At 31.8% G+C, this 23,041-nt stretch overlaps 1 protein-coding gene across 2 annotated transcripts; it reads left to right on the top strand.

Annotated features, from left to right (window-relative positions):
- The first annotated feature begins 384 nt into the window (after window positions 1-384).
- On the top strand, window positions 385-21,789 carry Atg4a (Autophagy-related 4a). Of its 2 annotated transcripts, none has more exons than XM_071698133.1 (17): window positions 385-538; window positions 985-1,111; window positions 1,176-1,346; window positions 1,666-1,843; window positions 2,049-2,128; window positions 2,693-2,844; window positions 4,272-4,350; window positions 4,436-4,590; window positions 5,537-5,702; window positions 9,476-9,747; window positions 9,973-10,171; window positions 10,620-10,734; window positions 11,182-11,425; window positions 11,576-11,734; window positions 20,853-20,937; window positions 21,113-21,255; window positions 21,506-21,789. In XM_071698133.1, the coding sequence occupies exons 2-17, from the start codon at window positions 1,009-1,011 to the stop codon at window positions 21,680-21,682; spliced, it is 2,478 nt and encodes an 825-aa protein (XP_071554234.1). In that variant the 5' UTR covers window positions 385-538; window positions 985-1,008; the 3' UTR covers window positions 21,683-21,789. The 2 variants fall into 2 exon arrangements, with proteins under 2 accessions (XP_071554234.1, XP_071554233.1); XM_071698132.1 differs by having other exon boundaries at window positions 389-549.
- The last annotated feature ends 1,252 nt before the right edge of the window (window positions 21,790-23,041 follow it).

Here is a 23,041-nt window from a genome sequence, read left to right as displayed (position 1 = left end):
ATTGGTCAACGCACTCTGCCGCACGGCGTTGCCGCGTCTATGGAGTCTTAGGGCTCAGTCACAATGAGAAAAATAAGGAATAAGATAAAGGAATAAGGAATAAGGGAATGTCGCATCTCACTTTAGTACATGTACATTAAAGTGAGATGCAACATGCCTTATTCCTTATTCCTTTATCTTAGGCCGGTATTCATAGTCGGATCTTATTTCAAGACCGTCTTAAGTGATATCTTAAGATGCTAATACGGCTCTGTGATTGGTTAATGACATCTTAAGATTGTACTTAAGACGGTCTTAAATATAAAAACCGACTATGAATACCGGCCTTATTTCTTATTTTTCTCATTGTGACTGAGCCTTTAGCATAAAAATGTCGAAGAAGCGCCATCATCGAATTCGACTTTCGTCTGTCTATTGAACAATTGAACATAAAAACATTCGTGTTTTGTTGTCATCCGCGATATCTTTTGTTGACTTTGAATGGCGCGTCTAATCTCGCGCATAAGGACGACGCGAATGCGATGACCAATGTTACTGGGTGTGTTGAAGGTGTATATACAAACAGGATTGTCTGATTCCTAACCTTCCTACCCTTCCTTCACGTTACAAAGCAACTGTATGAGAAGCTATTCTTTTTCACTTATTGTTAATAGACACGAATAGGATTAATCATCAACCAATTGTTAGATTAATTATTGCATTTTGTTGTAATAAAAATTGCAAGCGATGTGGAGCATTTCTTCGCGTATAAATCTGCAAAGTACTCCAATAACAATGAATAATTAACCTTAAAATGCTAATTTAACTAACAATAAGTTAAATGCCAGTTTAACATATTGTCCATTGTATCGGTTATTTGTAAATAAATTCATGCAAGAACAATAATTAAATCACTTTTTTAAATTTATGCGCATGTGTCATATACATCATCATATTTTTTAAATTGAATCCTACATTGTAGCATTACATTTCTTTGTTTTCTAGGTGTTAACTGTGAAAACAGTAATAATGGATACTCTGTTTACTCCAAATGTTCCCGATGAAGCGGAAGATATACCGCAAACGGACGAGCCAATCTGGATTCTTGGCAGAAAATACAATGCTATAAAAGGTCTAAAAAATGGTCCAAATGCGGATATTTTTGACGAAGTAGATTGTAAGGTGTTAAATTTTAGAGCTCGATGCAATACGCAGGGATATTCGATCCAAACTATGGTTCACCTATCGTAAGGGCTTTATTCCCATTGGTGGCTGTAATTCAACATTCACGTCTGACAAGGGTTGGGGTTGTATGTTGAGATGTGGGCAAATGGTTCTGGCTCAAGCCTTAATTACATTACACTTAGGTAATCATGCATACTTTAATTATATAGATAATAATTTAATTTATTACAATCAAAATTTCCTTTCTTCCTTTGTCACTATCGAAACAAGTTCAACAATTATATGTTGTAAGACCATTACTGATTATTCAAACATTCAAGAAGAAATGAACATTAATCTTATAATTTTTTAAGTTTCTTCTCCCTCAAGAAGATCTTGGCAAGAAAATCTTATTCTTTATTTTTATGATTTATTTTTGCACATAAAAAACTTCCCAGTTCTGTTAGTTACGGAAATAAAATCACTTCTAGATCATTATGTAACCTTTTACTTATGATGCAGGTAAAGATTGGCAGTGGATGCCAGAAACAAAAAATAAGACATACCTGAAAATTTTAAGGCGCTTTGAGGACAAGAGGGCAGCTGCTTTCTCCATTCATCAAATTGCATTGATGGGTGCATCCGAAGGAAAGGAAGTTGGACAATGGTTTGGTCCTAATACTATTGCACAAGTATTAAAGTATGTATATTATTGAAGAAATTTCAATAAAATTTTAATTTAAAACAAGTCTATTATTCTGTACACTATGTACGATTTGAGAAGTCGTCTCAATAACATATTCAATAAAAATTGTTGAAATAAATTTTGAGAGAACATTTTATGCAGTTTAATGAACTATTTTAATAAATCTACTTTTTAATAAAGCTAATTTTTCTTCTTTTAGAAAATTAGTTGTGTATGATGAATGGAGCTCTCTTACTATACATGTTGCACTAGACAATACATTAATAGTTAATGATATTTGTAAGTATATAGTTAGTATATTAAAGTTAATTAAAAATAATAAGTAATAATTACAATTGTTTATAATTTAAAAAAAATGTTAAAATTGAAATTAAAAATAAAAACCTTTAATCAACTAATTATAAGACTAATTATAAATAAGAATCAAACACATATCAATGCATTACATATTGATTACAATGTAAAACATTGATTCTATTACGTATATACAGGATGCGGAAAAACTAAAGGTACAAACTGCTAGAGATGGTAGAAGAGACTGGAATAAACGTTTTTTGCTCATAAAGTGGTAGTCGGAAATGCTTCCTTTTTGCTTAGGCTCTAGGTAGGGATCCTTCTTACCATCCACAGTGCTCTCTACCATTTCTAGAAGTTTGTACTTTTAGTTTTTCCGCACCCTGCATATTCTCAATTGTTTTCAAAATTACAAATAGAAAAAAGCTAAATACAAAAGTTTGTTGACTATTATTATGTAGAGGAAAACTGATAATTAAATATGTTATAATTAACCAATCATGATAATGAAATGTTACATATTATTTGAATCAATTTAATTTTATACAGTAAGGCAATGTAGAGTAGAAGGTGGTGTGACAGCAGAGGCAGATGGAGAAATTCCTCTAAGAGCACCTAGCCAATGGAAGCCTTTGTTATTATTAATCCCGCTACGCCTTGGACTTAGCGAAATTAATCCTGTATACATTAATGGACTCAAGGTAACAATTTTTACATACACGAAATATATATACATGTAATATGTATATATTATTTCCGTGTATGTAAATATTAAACATATATAAAATTTAAAAACATCTCAATGATTCAGGTAGTTGTATAAAAATATGTTACTATATACAGGATGTTTCTTAAAGAACGTCCACTAACTACATAATGTTATTTCTTATCAAAAATTGAGTTGAAAAGTCCGGACTCATTTTTCTCTATAATGTTTAATAAAGCTGTAATTATTGAGTAAAGTCAGTCCACTCAGTGTTGCCCTTTAGCTGGCCGTACGTCAGTGAGTCACGTGCCTGGCAATATACGTGAGCGCATACTACGCCCAGCTAAAGGGCGACACTGAATAGACTGACTTTACTCAATAGTTACAGCTTTATTAAGTATTATAGAGGAAAATGGCTCACGACTTTTTGACTCAATTTGTTATAAGGAATAATGCTAACCCATAGAGCACAAAATGTTTTTAAAATATTTTTTAAATATTTTTTAGGAAGATTAAAATAATTCACAAAAATATTTTTTGAATGTTTCTATGTCCGCCAGATCATGTCAGAAAAATATTTTCAAAAATATTTTTATAAGATTGCAAATAAATATATTTAATAATATTTGTAAAATCTTTTAGAAATATTACTTCAAAAAATAAAATATGTTTAACCCAATAAGTAATAATTGTGTTTCATGTTTGAAAGATTTTTTTAATATCTGTAAAGTATAGGTACATCTTTTTTTTTTATATATTTGAAAAATATACATATCTATCTTGTGAATGTCATGATTTTGCTTCGCCAGAGACCTGCTTATATTAGCCCTCAACTGAACTTTACTTACGAGTTAGTCTTACCATTATGCGCCGCCTAGCAGCGTCGTTCCAAACTAGCACGGAAAGATGCGCTATCATGCATCTTTTAATTAAGAATATTTCATAATATTTCAAAAATATTTGAAAAAAGATTTTAGAACCAATAATAGATTTAAAATATTTTTAAATATTTTGGAACAAGATTATAAAACAATAAATATGTTGATTTAAATTAATATTTCAAAAATATATTTCAAATATTTAAGAAAATATTTCCTGGGTGATAAAGAAGAACATTTTTATAAATATTTTTAAAAGATTCTCAAAATATTCTTAAAAATGTTATCACAAAAGGTTTTTTAACTTTTTTAAAATATTCCTAAAACCATTTTAAAATATTTCTTGCAATATTTTTATAGAAATATTCAAAAATATTTTTTGAAAACATTTTGTGCTGTATGGGAATGTAGTGGGCAGGCTTTAAGAAACACCATGTACATCAAAATATTGATTATATGTTGACATATATACTAAAATATATACATATTTACAATATAATAGTTTAAAATACAGATTGTGGATTTGTATACAAATTTTTTTCAGACATCATTTAAGATCTCACAATCTCTCGGAGTGATTGGAGGAAAACCAAATCTTGCTTTATATTTTATAGGCTGTGTAGGTTTGTAACTTTTATTGCCATATTTTACAAAGAAAGGAAGATGTAAAGTTGCTCCAAAGAAATGCATAAAATGAATATTTTTTAGGAGATGAGGTGATCTATTTAGATCCTCATACCACCCAGAGGTCAGGTAGCATTGAAGATAAGATGAGCGAAGAAGAAATTGAAATGGATAGTACATATCACTGCAAATCAGCTAGTCGTATTCCTGTTACGGACATGGATCCTTCTGTGGCGCTTGTTAGTATATGATTTGGCTTTTATTATAAAAGTCAGCAAGAGATAAAAAATTTAAGAGTTGCTCTATGAGAGAGAGAGAGAGAGAGAGAGAGAGAGAGAGAGAGAGAGAGAGAGAGAGAGAGAGAGAGAGAGAGAGAGAGAGAGAGGGAGAGGAGAGGGAGAGGGAGAGGGAGAGGGAGAGGGAGAGGGAGAGGGAGAGGGAGAGGGAGAGGGAGAGGGAGAGGGAGAGGGAGAGGGAGAGGGAGAGGGAGAGGGAGAGGGAGAGGGAGAGGGAGAGGGAGAGGGAGAGGGAGAGGGAGAGGGAGAGGGAGGGGGAGGGGGAGGGGGAGGGGGAGGGGGAGGAGGGAGGGGGAGGGGGAGGGGGAGGGGGAGGGAGGGGGAGAAGGAGGGGGAGAAGGAGGGGGAGGGGAGGGGGAAGGGAGGGAGGGGAGGGGGAGGAGAAGGAGAGGGAGAGGGAGGGGGAGGAAGGGGGAGGGAGAAGGAGAGGGAGAGGAGAGGGAGAGGAGAGGGAGAGGGAGAGGGAGAGGGAGAGGGAGAGGGAGAGGAAGAGGGAGAGGGAGAGGGGGAGGGAAGGGGGGAGGGGTGGGGAGGGGCACAAGGGGGGAGGGGAGGGGCAGGGGTGCGGGAGGGGAGGGGGAGGAGGAGGGAAAGGAAGAGGGAGAGGGAGAAAGAGAGGGAGAAAGAGAGGGAGAAAGAGAGGGAGGGAGAGGGAGAGGGAGAGACAAGATGATAGGGAGAGAATTGGTACAATATAATGTCTAACATTTAATATATAAAATACAATAGAATTAGAACTTAAAAATAATAGTTATTAAATATTTGAAATATAATTATTGTTTTTTTGTTACATTTTATAAATACACATATGTATATTAAATTACATATGATACTGTTAAGATTACATATTATTAATATATTGATAACTAATCTATGATATATATTTCAGTGCTTCTTTTGTGCCACAGAAAAGGAATTTAAGTCTCTATGTAAATCAATGCAAGAGGAATTAATTTTGCCAGAAAAGCAGCCATTATTTGAGCTATGCACAGAGCGTTTGGCACATTGGTCACCAGCAGAAGATGCTGTTTCGGAAGCGATAGCAGCTTCCAGTTGTAAGTATCTAAGTTATCACAAATAGCAACTCATAACTTTTAAAAAAGTAAAAATATATAAATAAAAAAAGGTTTTATTACAAAATGTATATTAGAATAGAGGATTTTAATGTATTATTTAATAAATAATATATTTCAGTTGTTTCTTATTTAAAAATATTTGAAATAAAAGTATATTTTTAAGGGAGAAATATTACATAATATGTCTTTTATGACAAAAGAATGTTATTGATATATTTTAAAATAAAACTGATTTCTCTTTATATAATACAATTTACTTCTGCATATAAAAGTATTAAGATAAAGTAAAAAATCACTAATTTGAGATATTTTATATTTTATTCTCGCATATTTTGGTGTAAAATGGAATCGAATAGAAAAGGACCGAACAGATGAATTCTGTTATAATAGAGAAATGGATGATATATATATATATATATATATATATATATATATATATATACAAACAATTATCATACAAATATAATTCTTTGTGCAGTTGTGGACTTTGAGCACATTGAACGTCAATACGACACATCTGATGAAGACTTTGAACTGCTTGGTTGACGTCCACCTAATTCATCTAGTATTCCGACAAGATGCGAAATAACAATTGAATGTTACACAATGGTGTTCTCAAAGATGATTTGTATTTTTGACTAGTGCAATGCGAAGTTAAAACACTCATACAATATAAAAACTATACATGTGTGTGTGTATTATATATGTATGATATAATATAAAAAAAATTATATAGGTATATATATATATATATATATATATATATATATAAAATATAATATTATATATTATATATAATCATTAAATTGCATATAATATATATATTTAAATACTTTGTACATACAATCATATATATAATGTTCAGGTTTATACATTTGCGCGATATTACAGACATCAACAAGCGCATACGTTTGTGCTTACAGAGATCTTTGTGTCTCTGTGGTATTGCATTGATAATTTATCATTTTTATTTGATTATACATGTGTAATATTTCTAAAATAAAAGTGTGAATTAAATAATTTTTTAAGATTTTTAAATGTAGACAGTTAAGAACTTAAAAAATGCAGCAATTTTAAAAGCTTAGATATAAGAATATAAAGGAAATTAAAACTAACTATACGTACGGGCGACATCCGGTTCAATTGTTTCTTAAATATTCATCACGAGATAATGAATATGAAATTGAATATGAAATTAAAAAATAAAACTTGTAAAATTTTCAAAAAATTTGAATCTTTAATTGAATAATGTAACACAGAATCTATCATAAACTATCTTAAAACTAACTTACTTTAAAATTTTTTATTTCTTTGGATGCTCACGCATATACCATTTCATACATACCGGTCGGTTCATTATGCATAGTTCATCATAACAAAATAATCAATCAGTCTCAGTCAGACAATAATGAGTTCAAATTCCAATATTGTTATGGTTACTTGCGTCGCTATTATTATTCTAAATGTTGATTATTAATGTGGAAGTGTTATTCTCTTTTAGAGGATAAAAGTCAATGATTATAGACTATAGAATATAAACAACCTTGACAACCAAGGTCATTATATGATTTCGTAATTGTTAGTTAATACAGTAACGGAGCTAGAAATTACAGTACTTAATATATATATATTCAAAGAATAAACTTGTGAGCAGAACAAGAAATTTGTATACAAATTTTTAATTAAAAAAACCTAATTTTGCAACACGTAATATTTTTTACTATTGTTTTTATTATTCCATTAAAAAGTTTCGGCAACCTTAAAAGTTTGTTCAACTTTATTGAGAAAATAGGGAGTGCAGAAAAAGGGCTTTTAAAAAGCTTTTCAAAATTTACATGAATATATGTATTATTTTTTACTATTTGAAATAGTGGAAAGACTAAAAGAAACTAAAAGAAACTACGGAAGGGTGAAAATCTCAAGTTTCGTCACTGCACACGTACTGAGTATATATATTTTAAAGAACGCAACTGGTGATTCTTTGTAGTTTTATATTATCTCGTATACTAGGCGCATACTGTGTCTTCGTGGAATATATACGTGGGCTACGATAAGCATGCAAATTGCTGTCGTAATACTTAAGGATTCTTTGTCATACACGACAAAAGACGTTTCCTTTTATAATCTTCTTCAATTTTCTTAACAAGTATGTAATATATATTTCGATGTATCATACATAGAAAGAATATTTTGATATTAACATGTTTGTAAATAGCGAACATAGACATTATTACAAAAACATATAGAATTTGTACCAACTTTTTATTAAAGAATTTTATATTAAGGGGGGAGACTCGTGTAACACGCTAAAAAGTAAGATAACTTTTGGAATTTTTTTTTGAAGAATTAATGCGACGGATCTTTTTCAAACTGTTAGGGTATTTTATTATACATTTCAAGAGATAAAAAAAAATTTTTTTGTTAAAAAATATTGGTTGTGTTAGGAACTATGGAGGTTACGAGGCCGCGGTCTCGTCGCCGGAGTTGTAAATCGGCGGGCGTTATAGCGCCTGTTGTACTCGTCTGAAACAAAAATAAAAAAAAATTTCTTATTCTCTATAAAATTACATCGTCGATGAACCTAAAAAAGAAGGTAAAAGTGCAAAATTAAGGAAACGGCGGGACTTAAAAGAAAAGTTGCAATTTTAAAAAAAAATTTTCGTTTTTTTTAAGTCCCGCCGTTTCCTTAATTTTGCACTTTTACCTTCTTTTTTAGGTTTATCGACGATGTAATTTTATAGAGAATAAGAAATTTTTTTTTATTTTTGTTTCAGACGAGTACAACAGGCGCTATAACGCCCGCCGATTTACAACTCCGGCGACGAGACCGCGGCTTCGTATCCTCCATAGTTCCTAACACAATCATTATTTTTTAACAAAAAAAATTTTTTTATCTCTTAAAATGTATAATAAAATACCCTAAAAGTTTGAAAAAGATCCGTCGCATTGATTCTTCAAAAAAAAATTCAAAAAGTTACCTTACTTTTTAGCGTGTTACACGAGTCTCCCCCCTTAAGCGAGAGAACGGTAGAATTAACTTTTCTTTTCAAAGGATTTACTTAACATATATAATTTTAGAAGTCCGAAATATTTATGAAGATTATTTATGAATCTGTTATTATTCTTATATAAAACGTGTCTAGATTTGTAAAAATTTTATTGAAAGGACAACTTACTTGAAATTTTTTGTAACAGACGTTACTTTAAAAAATATATTTAGAGATAAAATACAAAAGAGTGTTAATATAAGCTCATCGAAAGACAAATATTTATGGGAAATTTTATATTTTAAAGATTTCTGAGAATATATTGGTATAAAATATCTCGGATATGAAAAATTTCTCTTAATACGACAAGGATGGTTTTTTGGAAGTTTATTCATCTCATCTATTCTTCTCTCTATTCTAGTTTCCATTTTCGCTAGTGTACTTTGTATATATATGTATATTATATATTATAACATTATACATTAAATTTTCCATATTTTATTTATTTCATACCTGACTCCACTTTGAATTATATTTATATAAAATTTGACATTAATAGTTTCTATTGGAAAATTTATAAAAATTTAAATGTGCTTGTGCATATGCATTTCAATTATTTTCTTCACAAATCCATGTTTGTAGAAATTTTTAATATAATTAACTACCTTTATCATTTCTACAAAAAAAAATTAAAACTGTTAAAATAACGTCTTTAAATTATTGTCGACTCAGTACTTATCGCAGCGTGTTTGTTTCTCATTGCAGTTGCGTCACGAAAAGTATTTCAAGTAACATTGCCGACAGTTAAGAATTTTATTACAATCTACCTTGCAGTTGATATGATGACATCAGGTATGAAATCCATGTTGCTTGCTTTTTTAATTATTACGACGATCTCAGAAGAAAAATCGCAGGGCATACCATTGTTTCTTCAAAACGAATTTCTAAATTTTCTCTTTCCTAAGGACCCTGGTTTAGTGAGAGTAAGAAAAATAGATCGAGCCGAAAGAATGGACAGTGGAAAAGTATTGGATTTTGTGAGTGAAAATTAATTGTTTTCACAATTTAATATAGATTATATATTCAATTTAATATAGAATATAGATTAAACTATACAATTTCACCGCGTCTTAAATTGTTAAGCCAAAAGTCTCTAAATGTTGTATAAATATTTTTTTACTTAATTTAGAATAAATCGAAATCGAAATAGAGATGAAACGATATTTCGTGGATGTTACATATTATGCTATTCTTTTACATAGATTGGTCTGGTAGAACAATATGATTATCCCGCTGAGGAGCATAACGTGACAACGGAGGATGGTTACAATTTGAAAATACACAGGATACCTGGTAGTCCATTGTTGGATAGCAAGAAAAAGAAGGAAATTGTATTCATACAACACGGTCTTTTTGCTTCATCTGATTCCTGGGTAATGTACGGTCCTGGTAAAGATCTTGGTACGTATATTTACTGATAACATGTAGTTGTTAATGTAACGTGCGAATCAATTCAAAACATCGTGTAAAATTTCACCATATAGCATTTTTGTGAAGAACCGAAGATATTCCACCTTCAAATCTTATAACTTGAAAATTATTAATGCATTGATGTTTTTGTAAATATGTCCTTTTATAAATTTTAGTCAAATCTTTCTTTTTATATACAAAAATGTCCAGGTAATAATATTTAATATTATTCTAATATAAACTTTCAAGCTACTGAAAATAAAGAGGAGATTTTTCATGAGTTAGATTTCAAAGAGGATTACAAAGAAATAATGGGACGTTATAGTTATTTTTCAATTTAAAGTGGAATTAAATAGAATCTGAAGCTCAATCAAATATTGAAGTTTTGAAAGTTGTGAAATATAATAGTCAATTAGCTTATTATTATCTTATGTTGCAGCATTTTTATTGACAGATCAAGGATATGACGTATGGATTGGAAATGTAAGAGGAAATAGTTACTGCAGATCACACGTAAATATGACGACATACGATCCCAAATTCTGGCAGTATAGGTAAAACGTTAATATTAAAATTTAAAAATTATTTTGGGGGAACATCAGATCTCAAGTTTAAAAATCTATTTTAAACCGAAAGTGTAAGACCTACCTGAAAAATGAGATATTTATGAAGCAAAATGATAAAGTAATTGTTACTTGTACTGAATAGAGTGTAGGTATACTTACCAAGTGATATGAATATAAAGTTAAAAATTTCTAAAAGAATATGCAATGAAGACGTGTAGAGCATACATGATTAAATGAAAGAAGAAAATTTATAACACGTTTGTAAACGTTAAAGTTTGCACAGTATTCTCTTTATTAGCCCGATTGTAAATCTTTTATTTTTTAATCTTTTTCTCACTGTAAATTGATTGCGTGCATTTGTCAAACGGGGGGGGGGGGGGGGGGAGCGAGAAAATATGTTTTGTTAAATATATCATCATAATTCTTATTTTTTAGCTTTCACGAGATTGGAACAAAAGATCTGCCGGCCATGTTCGATTACATTCTCAATTATACAAAGCAAAAAGATTTATACTATATCGGTTATTCAATGGGGGGTACTGCGCTATTCACTTTTCTGTCATCAAGACCGGAATACAATATGAAAATAAAAATGGCTATTTGTCTAGCTCCAGGTTCTTTTTGGATGAAAGTATCACCCGCACTTAATGAATTAATTACCATACTTCCAACAATAAAGGTAACTGCCAAAATCTGTGATTTTTTATTGCAAGCAATAGCGTTTAAAATACAAGATTAAATAATTTCATAATTTTTATTATTTAATGCGCTAAAAATATTCTTAGCTATTACGAGCTAATACTTGTATTGCTTGTTTTATACGTTCCAGGAAATTCTACGAGAGCGTGAAACATATGATGTTTTCCCACAATCTTTAGCGACTGTTACGGTAGCAAGAACGTTGTGTAATGATAATGCGATGACTCAAATTATTTGCGTCACTGTATTATTCTTAATCGCCGGTCCTGATCCAGCACAACTTAACACTGTAAGTTTCATCATACATAACATATAAAAGACAAACGTAATACAATGTTTATAATAAAATTCCGACATCGTGATGTTTTAAGTATTAATTATAAACAAACGGAAAATATGAGCGACAATTTTCTTTCTGAGGGTCTTCCTATTCCAACTTAAGTGGTAATAGCTTCTTAATTCTCCTTAACAAAAAATTATAATATTACAAAAAATCATTTTAATCACAAAGAATTTAAGAGGTAACAATAGGAAATAAAACTATTTAATTAAAATAAAATAAATAAATTTTTCTTGTAAAAAAACTTGGTGCTGCTAAATTTCGAAATTTAAACATTAAAATTTAAACATTAGTACTAAACATTAGTACTAAACTTTTGATTGAATAAAAATACAATAAACATAATTTAGGGAAGAATGCGACGGGAGTAAAAAAGCAGCGCCAAGTTTTTTTACAAGAAAAATTTATTAATTTCATTTTAATTAAATATTTTTATTTTTTACTGTTACCTTTTTAATTCTTTGTGATTAAAATAATTCTCTGTAATATTATAATTTTGTTAAGAAGAATTAAAGCTACTACTTGGATTGAAATAGAAAGACCCTTGAATGGGAGCACAAAGATATGTACCACTTGGGTTTTATTTTTTAAAAGTAGTTGCACAACATTTATTTTTTAAAGCAATATATATATATAGGGGAGACCGGGGCTAAGCCGACAACGGGGCAAACTTGACACTAGGCTTTTTGCCAATTTAAATCTATCGTAGAAACTTGCCTTTCCTACTGTAAATGCGTCTTTATGTGCCAGTATTATCAACGGAATTTGGTAACATTCTGAGTTATAGTGTAATTTTTAACGCGACATAAGCGTTTTTGATAGTGAAAAGTAATTTTTCTGATCTCTCGAAAATGTCTACTCTTTCATCGAGCTTTACTCTTGCGAATCTACCGGTAAGTGATTTTGATGGGAAATTTGATGCTCTATATGAATCCGATAATCGTTTTTGCATATTTTCAAAATTTTCATGTTTTTGAAGTGACAAAAGTGAAAAACGACGTCCGGGGCAAAGTCAACACCACGCCGTTTCGTCGGCTTCCAGTAACAAACGATGCTTGTCATGCAGCCGTATGGCTCATGACAAATGTATGCGCACGTCCGATCGCGAGTTTACCTGCATTAATTGTTTTTCAGACATGAGTTTAGATGAAGATAATTGAAAGTTCAACAATTTTTGTTTTCATTATTTTAAATGATTGTTCTAGCTACTTTATTCCGAATTTTTGTACTTTTTAAATACACAATAAACAATGTATTTTCATTTTCAGACAGTAAAAAATAAGTTCCAGATCAAATTGTGTCGATCAGACAAAGTGTTGAGTTTGCCCCGGCGGGGTGTCGAGTTTGCCCCGGCATTTTTCAATTCGAAAATTTGTCTTCGCGTCACTTTTCCTTTCCTGGCGGCAAAACAAAGCGACGTACAGCAAAACTTCCTGAATCAATTTTGTACCTGAAGAAACACTCTTTAAATATGTACCATTGAATTTGCCTAAAAATTTTAATTAAATATTAAAAATTGCCTTTGAAAAAATAGTGTCGGCTTAGCCCCGGTCTCCCCTATATATTCTCTTTGTAATTGGCGCAATTTAAAAATTTCATATATTTTTTTGAAACACATATCACTTGGGTTGAGTTAAATAACGCAATATTGTGATATAATAATTTTCCCACATAGCATACATATCAAAAAGACGTCCAGAAGATATCCCGAAGATATCCTATCTCCTAAATATATCTTCGGGATATCTTCTGGACGTCTTTTTGATATGCATGCTATGTGGGTTGTTAAGGAGAAGTAAAGCTACTACCACTTAAGTTGGATTTTTGGATTTATACATATCACTTAAGTTGAGTTAGGTAACGCAATTTTGTGATACAATTTTGTTAAGGAGAAATAAAGCTACTACCACTTAGGTTGGATTTTTTGATTTACAAAATACATTGCGTGTACTTGGCGCCTTTTTTACCTTTTTTGAAAAAGGTAATTTTTTTGATGACATTTCATGGGCAGTGGAGCAGCAGCAGCTGATCGTAACGATTGGCTACAAGACAGAGAATTTCTAGAAACTCGAGAACTTCTACTATTTTGTAGCCAATCAGTACGATCTGCTGCTGCTGCTCCACTGCCCATGAAATATGTCATCTTTATAAGTTGTAATTATACGTAGAAAAACGTAGAAATTATGCGTAACAAGTTTCTACGCATAATTAATGATTTCTATGTCTTAGTATACTTATCTACAACAAATGAAATATTTTGCTCACAAAGCTCCTCTATGAGTATTGTGTATTTTATTTGATGCATAATTATTAGTATTTATTAGTTTGGCTTCCTCATAGAGGAAGTTTTATGAGCAAAATAAAATAGGAGCAATGGTAGCGATCTGTAATGATGAGGAAGCAATGTGCAAGTTTCTAATTTGCACACTTTTTTAAATTTTAAATTTAACCTTTTTATGAATTAAAAAAGGGTCAGCTTAGTAGCACAAGTGGGGTTTTACAATTGACGTAATGTCAAATCGATGTTGACTTTGGGAGTTCAGGCTACATGGTCCATAAATGGACTTTGCATATGGACCTTTAATCTCGTATAAAGCTGGATCTAATCAGCCAAATCTTAAAGAATTATATATAAAATAGGAGTAGAAAAGACTAAAGAATATAATAGAATTATAAATAGTCCGATATCTCAAAATTGGCGGAAGTTAGAGCAACCACGAACATGTCTCAAAAAATTCAAAATTTTATAAAGAAAGAACCTTTTTACCGATTATCGCCAAATTCAATACCAACCTTCTTTTAATGATGCTCTATATAAAATTACATGTATAACTTATACATGTAACTTTTTAAGCAAAAATCGGTAACTTCTTACCGATCCTCACCAAATTCAATACTTTCCTTAAATGATATTCTATCCATCAAATAACTTACATGTTTTTAAGCAGAAATTGGTAACCCTTTCACCGTTCCTCGCAAAATTCAAAACAACCTTCCTTTAATGATACTCTATATAAAATTACATGTATATCTTATCACTTTTTAAGCAGAAATCGGTAATCCCTTCACCGATCCTCGCCAAATTCAATAACAATCTTCCTTTAATGATACTCTATCCTTCAAATAACTTAGGGTAGACCGAGGCGAATCGGATCAATATAAGTTTCAAGACAGTTTTCGTCAATGCTTTGTTTCAAACGAGCTGTTTTGTCGTGCTAATTAGTAATCCGATTCGTCTCGGTCTACCCTATATATTTTTTAGGCAGAAACCCTTTCACCAATCTTCACCAAATTCAAAACAACCTTCCTTTAATGATACTTTATATGTAAGATTACATGTATAACTTGTACACTTTTTAGGCAAAAATCGGTAACTCCTTCACTTTTAATGATACTCTATCCATAAAAAAAATTAAGGTCGATATCTCAAAATTTGCGGAAATTAGAGTAATCATGTAGATTTTTTTAGATAGAAATCGGTAACCCCTTTATTGTTAGCAATTTTTATTAATTCTATTATATTCTTCAGTTTTTTCTACCCCTATTTCATATATAATTCTTTAAGGTCGTTCTCCGGCTCCAGTCGTCCTCAACTTGTATTCGTGCTTAAAAAGATATTTATATACAAAATATTACATATAATAACATCTAAAAAATAAGAAGTTAACTTCACGCGTGAGAACTCATGCGGCGTTGCCAAGTAACTGACGCCTCTCCTCTTCTGTCACTCTGAACCGAGCGAAAAATTTATCAAATCGCGTACTTTACACAAGTATTTCTCGAAAACGAGTACCGCAAGGGTATTGACACTTAATTGCATATTATTTCTATTTTTATGGAGCATCATATACTAATTTTTCAAAAACATTTAGAGAAAACTTTTTTCACAATTCATTATAATGTCTCTTTTACAATAGCTCGGAATAGGAATTACATGTTAAAAGTTGAAACTTTGAAACTCAGTATCTCGATTTTTAAGGCCGTCACACACAAAATGCATAACGTCGCATAAGCATAGCATAAGACCGCTGGACCAATGAGCATCTTACGTAAATTAATATGGCGACATTATGCTGGATGCTCATTGGTCCAGCGGTCTTGTGCTATGCTTATGCTACGCTATGCATTTTGTGTATTATAGCCTTTAAGGTGGTTCATGCAGTACTTGCAAGTCAAATAGGCAACTATTCTTATTAGTGATAAATAAGTGTGATTTTTGTCCGTAAAAATTAGCATATAATTAGATTTATTATTTATGACATCTTTAATGCTATACGACCTCTACGTAATAAAATATTGAGACGAAAGTCACATCTTTTACTAGAGTTGTGAGCCCTGTGAATATATGTACAACAGCAGCGCGGCAACGTTGCGGTCAGCTGAGTCAGCAGTCTTCGTCGTCGCGATCTACATAACCTGTACGTACAAGCGATACAAGTGTGAAATATGAGCTGGAGCGAGCAGCCTCGACGTAAGGGACGTTTCGAGACGAAACGAAAAATTGATAGAATCTATTTCTCCGTGCGCTATACTCATCAGCTGACACGTGCGACGTTGCCAAGCTGCCGCTAGTGCCGCTCGAGCCCAGCCATCAGTTCCGTGTTGTCGATTTAGTCAATCGAAAATTACGTTTTATTATTATATGGTTCGGTCAATGAACTCGGGCTTTCGTCAGTATCTTGCAAAATGTTTATTGCATCGTTTCGTCAGTTTTTGGTTCGTTCATCTATTTTTGAAGTATTGCAATTTTTGCAGCATAAGCGCTTTAGTCTCGTTTTTCGGATAAGGGGTCCCCCCACCGCGTTAAATTGGCAAAGTTTACGGACATATATCTCCGGAACCAATCGGTTAAAAAATCTGAAATTTTACAGACACACTCGAGGAACGTTAACCTTTCATTTCATATCACATTTTCCGGGTTAAGTACATATGACTTAAATGCATGAACCACCTTAATACCGCAAGAGGTATTGAAATTTATACCATCGCATAAAGCACACCTAAATTAACGTATATTCACAGTTTCAAAAAAATCTAGAGAAAATCGATTTTCCGGAGAACGTCTTTAAGATTTGGTTAATCAGTTCTTGAGTTATAGAAATTTCGGTAAATTTGGCACACACACACACACATACACACACACATACGGACATTTTTTAAAATTACAATTTTTCGACGTTTTAGAACATTCTGAACACATTGGCATCAAAAACTAAAAAAACAATTTTTTCTTTGGTCTTTTCTACCCCTATTTTATATATAATTCTTTAAAATTTGGTTGATTAGACCTAGCTTTATATACGATCAAAAGTCCATATACGAAGTTTATGAAAACAAAGCTTCTTCTATGAGAAAGCAAAAAAAGCACACATGACAGTCGTAGTCGTGGATGTAAGTAACGCACAAGCTTTGGCGTATCCTGATTTGTCAGGTCGAGGACTACGACCATCGTATATCGCTACGTCATGTTATGTGCTTTGGCTCTAAATGAGTGAATTAATAGTTGCTTTCCATTTACATCAAAACTCAGATAATTCTCACTTGTGACGTCATAACTACTCAATTAAATGCACGTTTTTTTTGCATGCTGGCAAGTGAGATTCAACTGAGTTTTTATCCACAATCGAGACTATGTGCTTTAATGAATTTAATAAACTCACATCAAAAGTGAGGCTATGGATCTGTATTATTATGCGATAGCTTTGTCACCAAAATAAGCAGGTAAATACAAAATGACATATCTTACCTGAGTATAAAATACATATCTGAGTGACTCAGATCACTTGAGTGTAAATGGAAAGCAACTATTGTAAGTTACTACAGAAATAACGCTCCCGTAAACATAGTAAACGGTCACGACTATCACTACATATCTCCGACCCGCTGATATTTTGCCTCTTGTGACACCCACATCCTAATTTCGTGGCACTTCGATCCTTGCGCGACGCGACCGAAATTCGAAATTAAACGATCGTACTTATACTACGTTTACGCGAGCGTTACTTTTGTAGTAACTTACGATAATTCCTTCGCGTAAACGGGATTTTCCTTCGCGTAAACGGGATTTTGTAGTAACTTGCGATAATTTACTCCGCGTAAACGAGTGATATATCGTAAGTTACTACAGAAGTAACGCTTGCGTAAACGTAGTATTAGTAATATTTAACGATGAGAGACCACGGTGTTACGCGCGAACGCGATACGTATTTCTAGGTTATATGACAGACTCACAGGGTGCTGTCCGCGCAAACGCACTGAGCGACAAGCGCGCACGTACGCGTATATGCTGTCTCTTTTCAGTGTAGCAACACTGTCATGGAGGGGACCCGGGGGGACGCTCGACATGTTCTCAAATGCCATCTATCGAGGAAAAAAGCAACCGTACGACGACGACGACGACGTTTCTTAATTGCAAAATTTACCATTTCAGACTTTGCATCGTAATATCTCCGCTCGTAGGGCATGTAGCGGAAAAATAAAAACACTCTTATTTGTAAATCGACCCAAGCTATCGATCAAGCCTACTTAGAACTTGATCCGTTCACTCGTTATTAAGATCTCAAAATCTCGGGTACTCGCAACTCGTGCGTTCGCGTAAAAGAGCCATGGTGCGTCTCGCTCCGCGCGTACTTGTAGTCCTGTCGCCAGGTCGATTGAGCATTTTTTTCGAGGTTGATGGCTTTTGTTAATGTTTTTTTGGGTCGCAGAACAAGAATCTGTAAATAGTTTTTTCGTAAGTCGATGCAATAAAAAGTTATTAACAATTTATTTGTTTAAATTGCCCTAGCGATCAAACTATACATCCTATAAAAAAATAAACTGGATAAAATTTGTTCCTCTTTTCACGACGAACAAAATGGCGTTTGAATTTTTCCAAAATCTTGATTATTGACGGAAATATTTCAATTTTTAGGTAATTACTGCCTACGCGTCGCGGCGTACCCTAGGCGTGCGCGCTCGCGCTCAATTGTACCACACGAGTTTTGCTCCTTTAATTTTAATTTAATTTATTTTTTTATTATTTTTTATTTTTTATATTTTATTATTTTTTTTATTTTTTTATTCATTATCGAATTCAGTTTTGAATTTAGTGTTATCCCAAATAATAAAAATAAATAAACTTTAACCAATTCGGACTTAAAAAATAAAAGGAGCAAAAAAAATAAATTAAATTAAAATTAAAGGAGCAAAACTCATGTGGTACAATTGAGCGCGAGCGCGCACGCCGCGACGCGTAGGCAGTAATTACCTAAAAATTGACATATTTCCGTCAATAATGAAGATTTTGGAAAAATTTAAACGCCATTTTGTTTGTCGTGAAAAGAGAAACAAATTTTCTCCAGTTCATTTTTTTATAGGATGTATAGTTTGATCGCTAGGGTAATTTAAACAAATAAATTGTTAATAACTTTTTATTGCATCGACTTACGAAAAAACTATTTACAGATTCTTGTTCTACGACCCAAAAAACATAAAAAAACATTAACAAAAGCCATCAACCTCGAAAAAAATGCTCAATCGACCTGGCGACAGGACTATTGGCGCGAGACACTACCGTGTCTCTTAATTTTATTTTTTGAAGCAATATTTCTAAAAAATTTTACAAATATTATTGAATATATTTATTCGCAATTTTTTAAAAATATTTAAAAAAATATTTTTCTGACATGATCTGGCGGACATAGAAACGTTCTAAAAATATTTTTGTGAATTATTTTAATCTTCCTAAAAAATATTTTAAAAATATTTTGTGCTGTATGGGTATATAGTGTCTACCCATACAGCACAAAATGTTTTCAAAAAATATTTTTGAATATTTCTATAAAAATATTGCAAGAAATATTTTAAAATGGTTTTAGGAATATTTTAAAAAAGTTAAAAAACCTTTTGTGATAACATTTTTAAGAATATTTTGAGAATCTTTTAAAAATATTTATAAAAATGTTCTTCTTTATCACCCAGGAAATATTTTCTTAAATATTTGAAATATATTTTTGAAATATTAATTTAAATCAACATATTTATTGTTTTATAATCTTGTTCCAAAATATTTAAAAATATTTTAAATCTATTATTGGTTCTAAAATCTTTTTTCAAATATTTTTGAAATATTATGAAATATTCTTAATTAAAAGATGCATGATAGCGCATCTTTCCGTGCTAGTTTGGAACGACGCTGCTAGGCGGCGCATAATGGTAAGACTAACTCGTAAGTAAATTTCAGTTGAGGGCTAATATAAGCAGGTCTCTGGCGAAGCAAAATCATGACATTCACAAGATAGATATGTATATTTTTCAAATATATTAAAAAAAAAGATGTACCTATACTTTACAGATATTAAAAAAATCTTTCAAACATGAAACACAATTATTACTTATTGGGTTAAACATATTTTATTTTTTGAAGTAATATTTCTAAAAGATTTTACAAATATTATTAAATATATTTATTTGCAATCTTATAAAAATATTTTTGAAAATATTTTTCTGACATGATCTGGCGGACATAGAAACATTCAAAAAATATTTTTGTGAATTATTTTTATCTTCCTAAAAAATATTTAAAAAATATTTTAAAAACATTTTGTGCTCTATGGGAAGTAGCATCCACAATTCATTATACTAATATTGCATATAATTCGGGATCGCTGTAATGACATTTATTTCAATCGCATTTTTGACTCACAAGTAACGATCGAACCTCCTTAAGTTAATTGCATCTCTAATTTAGTTGTAGTTTTCGCGGATTTTTTGTCGTAGTTAGTTGTAGTTTGGCGGAGTTGTTAAAAATGTTTGAGAATTTTTTACGCTCATCTACAAACAATTAAGAAAGTTTTCGAAATCGCGCATTTTCTTGTGATTAGTTGTAATTTTAGCATTGTTTAGCATTAAAACTTCTTCTTTCCATGTAATATCTTTACTTTACTTATAGTTTCCACGTATTTTTTTTCGTAATTAGTTGTAGTTTGGCGCAGTTGTTGCATAAAAAGTTGGAGAATTTTTTCCGCCAGGGCTCTTAATTCTTCTAATTAGTCGCTTTCATTTATATAATTTTTTTCTGTTATAGACAACCCTGCCGGATTTATTATCCTATTTTCCAGCCGGTACTTCTGTACAAACATTAGAGCATTTTTACCAATATATACGTATAAGTGAGTATTTCCCCTTTCATAAAACAGTATTATTCCCTTTTATAAAACAATATTCCGGTTGATAATTTTCTACAAATTAATTTATAATTGTATGCACGTGCATTAATTTTTTTCCAAATATACTTTTAAGTTTTGAACGTATTTATAAATGTACGATTAATATCAATTGTTGCAGAGGACTTTCGAAACTATGATTATGGAATAGCTGAAAACTATAAGCGATACAAACAGAAAATACCCCCAAGTTATGATCTCAAAAAGATTACTGCTCCAATGATTTTATTTTACTCAGCAAATGATATGATTGTTACAAAAGAGGTAACAGTTCTCCGTTAAGTTTTTCACTGTCTAACTTTTATTCACAAATAAAAGCAAAAGCAAACATAATGAAATGGTGATTATGTAATATGTTAACAATATGAAAGAATCTGTTTGAATGTAATGCAAAGTGTAATGCAAAAGGAAAAACAGTTGATTTATATCAATCGGATCTATTTTCTACTCTTCATATATTTAAATCATCTCGTTATTAATATCGTTCTTTCATTATTGGGTTTTTAATTTTCAGAATGTGTTGGAACTTGGCAAACGCTTACCAAATGTTCTTCTAACTGAGGAAGTTCCATTTAAACTTTTCAATCACGTAGATTACCTGTGGGCAATCGACGCGAAAACTCTTTTGTACGATCGTGTGTTAGAATTATTACAAAAGTTTGATGCTGGCCAAATTAAGTCTATGAAATAAATCTAATCGATGAATGTAAATTAAAAGCAGGAGAGAAACCCTAATCTCTCTATATAATATGAAATGTAAACGTAGAATTGCTAAAATATTAGAAAATTATATATATATGTGTGTGTGTTTTTCTTTTCATTTACATAAAATTTGTATATATAAAATTATCAGTTATTATGTTAGGCTGTGTTGTGATAAGATTAATTATAATGAGAACACTGTGAGACACTCAATATTGAGTTACTATTAATCGTAAATGATTAAACAATATATAGATTGTACATATTAAAGATGTATACCTTGCATACCCTATTTTTAAATCAGAATATACCTAATCTTGTATGAAATCCCAAATCAGTGCTACTTTTGACATTATTAAATTCGAATTCAATAATGTGAAATAAAAGATCTCAAACTTTTTGAGATTATTCAACATAGTAAAGAGAACATTCATGCAAATAATGCATCGGTGTAGCCCCGATTTGATTCTGACATCTTTATATATTAAGAGAACTATGCCTAATATTGTACGTTCTTAATTGTTCCTAATTTCGCACCCTACTATTGAGACTGTTATGTGTTGCATTAATTCTGTCAGTGAGCAGTGGAAGCTATTGAACAACGGTGCTTTGGACGATCTTTTGTTTTATTTCAGTCAGAAGTCAGAACTGTGATATAAAAAGTAACGTAGCAGTTCATAGCTTAAACGAGGTTTCGAAATTTCGCAAGAGGTGTCTTCCTTATTGTACTTATTAGTACAGCAAAAAAAATATGTAACAAAAATGAATTTCTGTCATGAAAACATATTGTGTCTAATTTTATTCCTAAATTAGAGATATTCGTTGCTAACCATTATTATGATGCTTTAATCGGTTATATATGCTTCTTCCTTGGGCTATTCCTAATTCCGCCCTCTAGAAATGTTCGTTATAAGTACTGCCCATTTTTCCTAACTTGGTCTGCCTGTAGAATACCTCTGAAGCTCCCTCAGCCTCTTGTGCAATGAGTAACAAGATCTTTTTCGGAGAGTAGGGGAGACCGGGGCTAAAACGTCAACGGGGTTGAAGCGTCAAATCAAATATCTCGGAACCTGTATATTGTGCGAACTCGCTATTAACATTGTAAACGCTGCTTATGGTACCCATGTGACTAACGGAGTTTCGGCAGGTTACCTGCCGTGTTATGATTTTTACGAAGGCAAACGTGTTTTCGGAAGGTGAAAGTGAAATTTTCTGCGCGTGGAAATTTTGTAATATCTGCAATAATATTTGCTCTCCAAATCTCGAGGTACGTGATTATAAAGAGTAATGCATGCTGAACACGAATCCAGTGTAGTTTTTTCATTATCGTTGATGTCTAATATTTCGT

Source organism: Temnothorax nylanderi, unplaced genomic scaffold (genome assembly GCF_030848795.1).
Source record: "Temnothorax nylanderi isolate EJ_2023f unplaced genomic scaffold, tnyl_v1.0 TNYL_tig0015_pilon, whole genome shotgun sequence".
Classification (NCBI taxonomy): domain Eukaryota; kingdom Metazoa; phylum Arthropoda; class Insecta; order Hymenoptera; family Formicidae; genus Temnothorax; species Temnothorax nylanderi.
The sequence above is the reverse complement of the archived record's forward strand: the minus strand, read 5'-3'. Positions and strand labels throughout refer to the sequence as shown.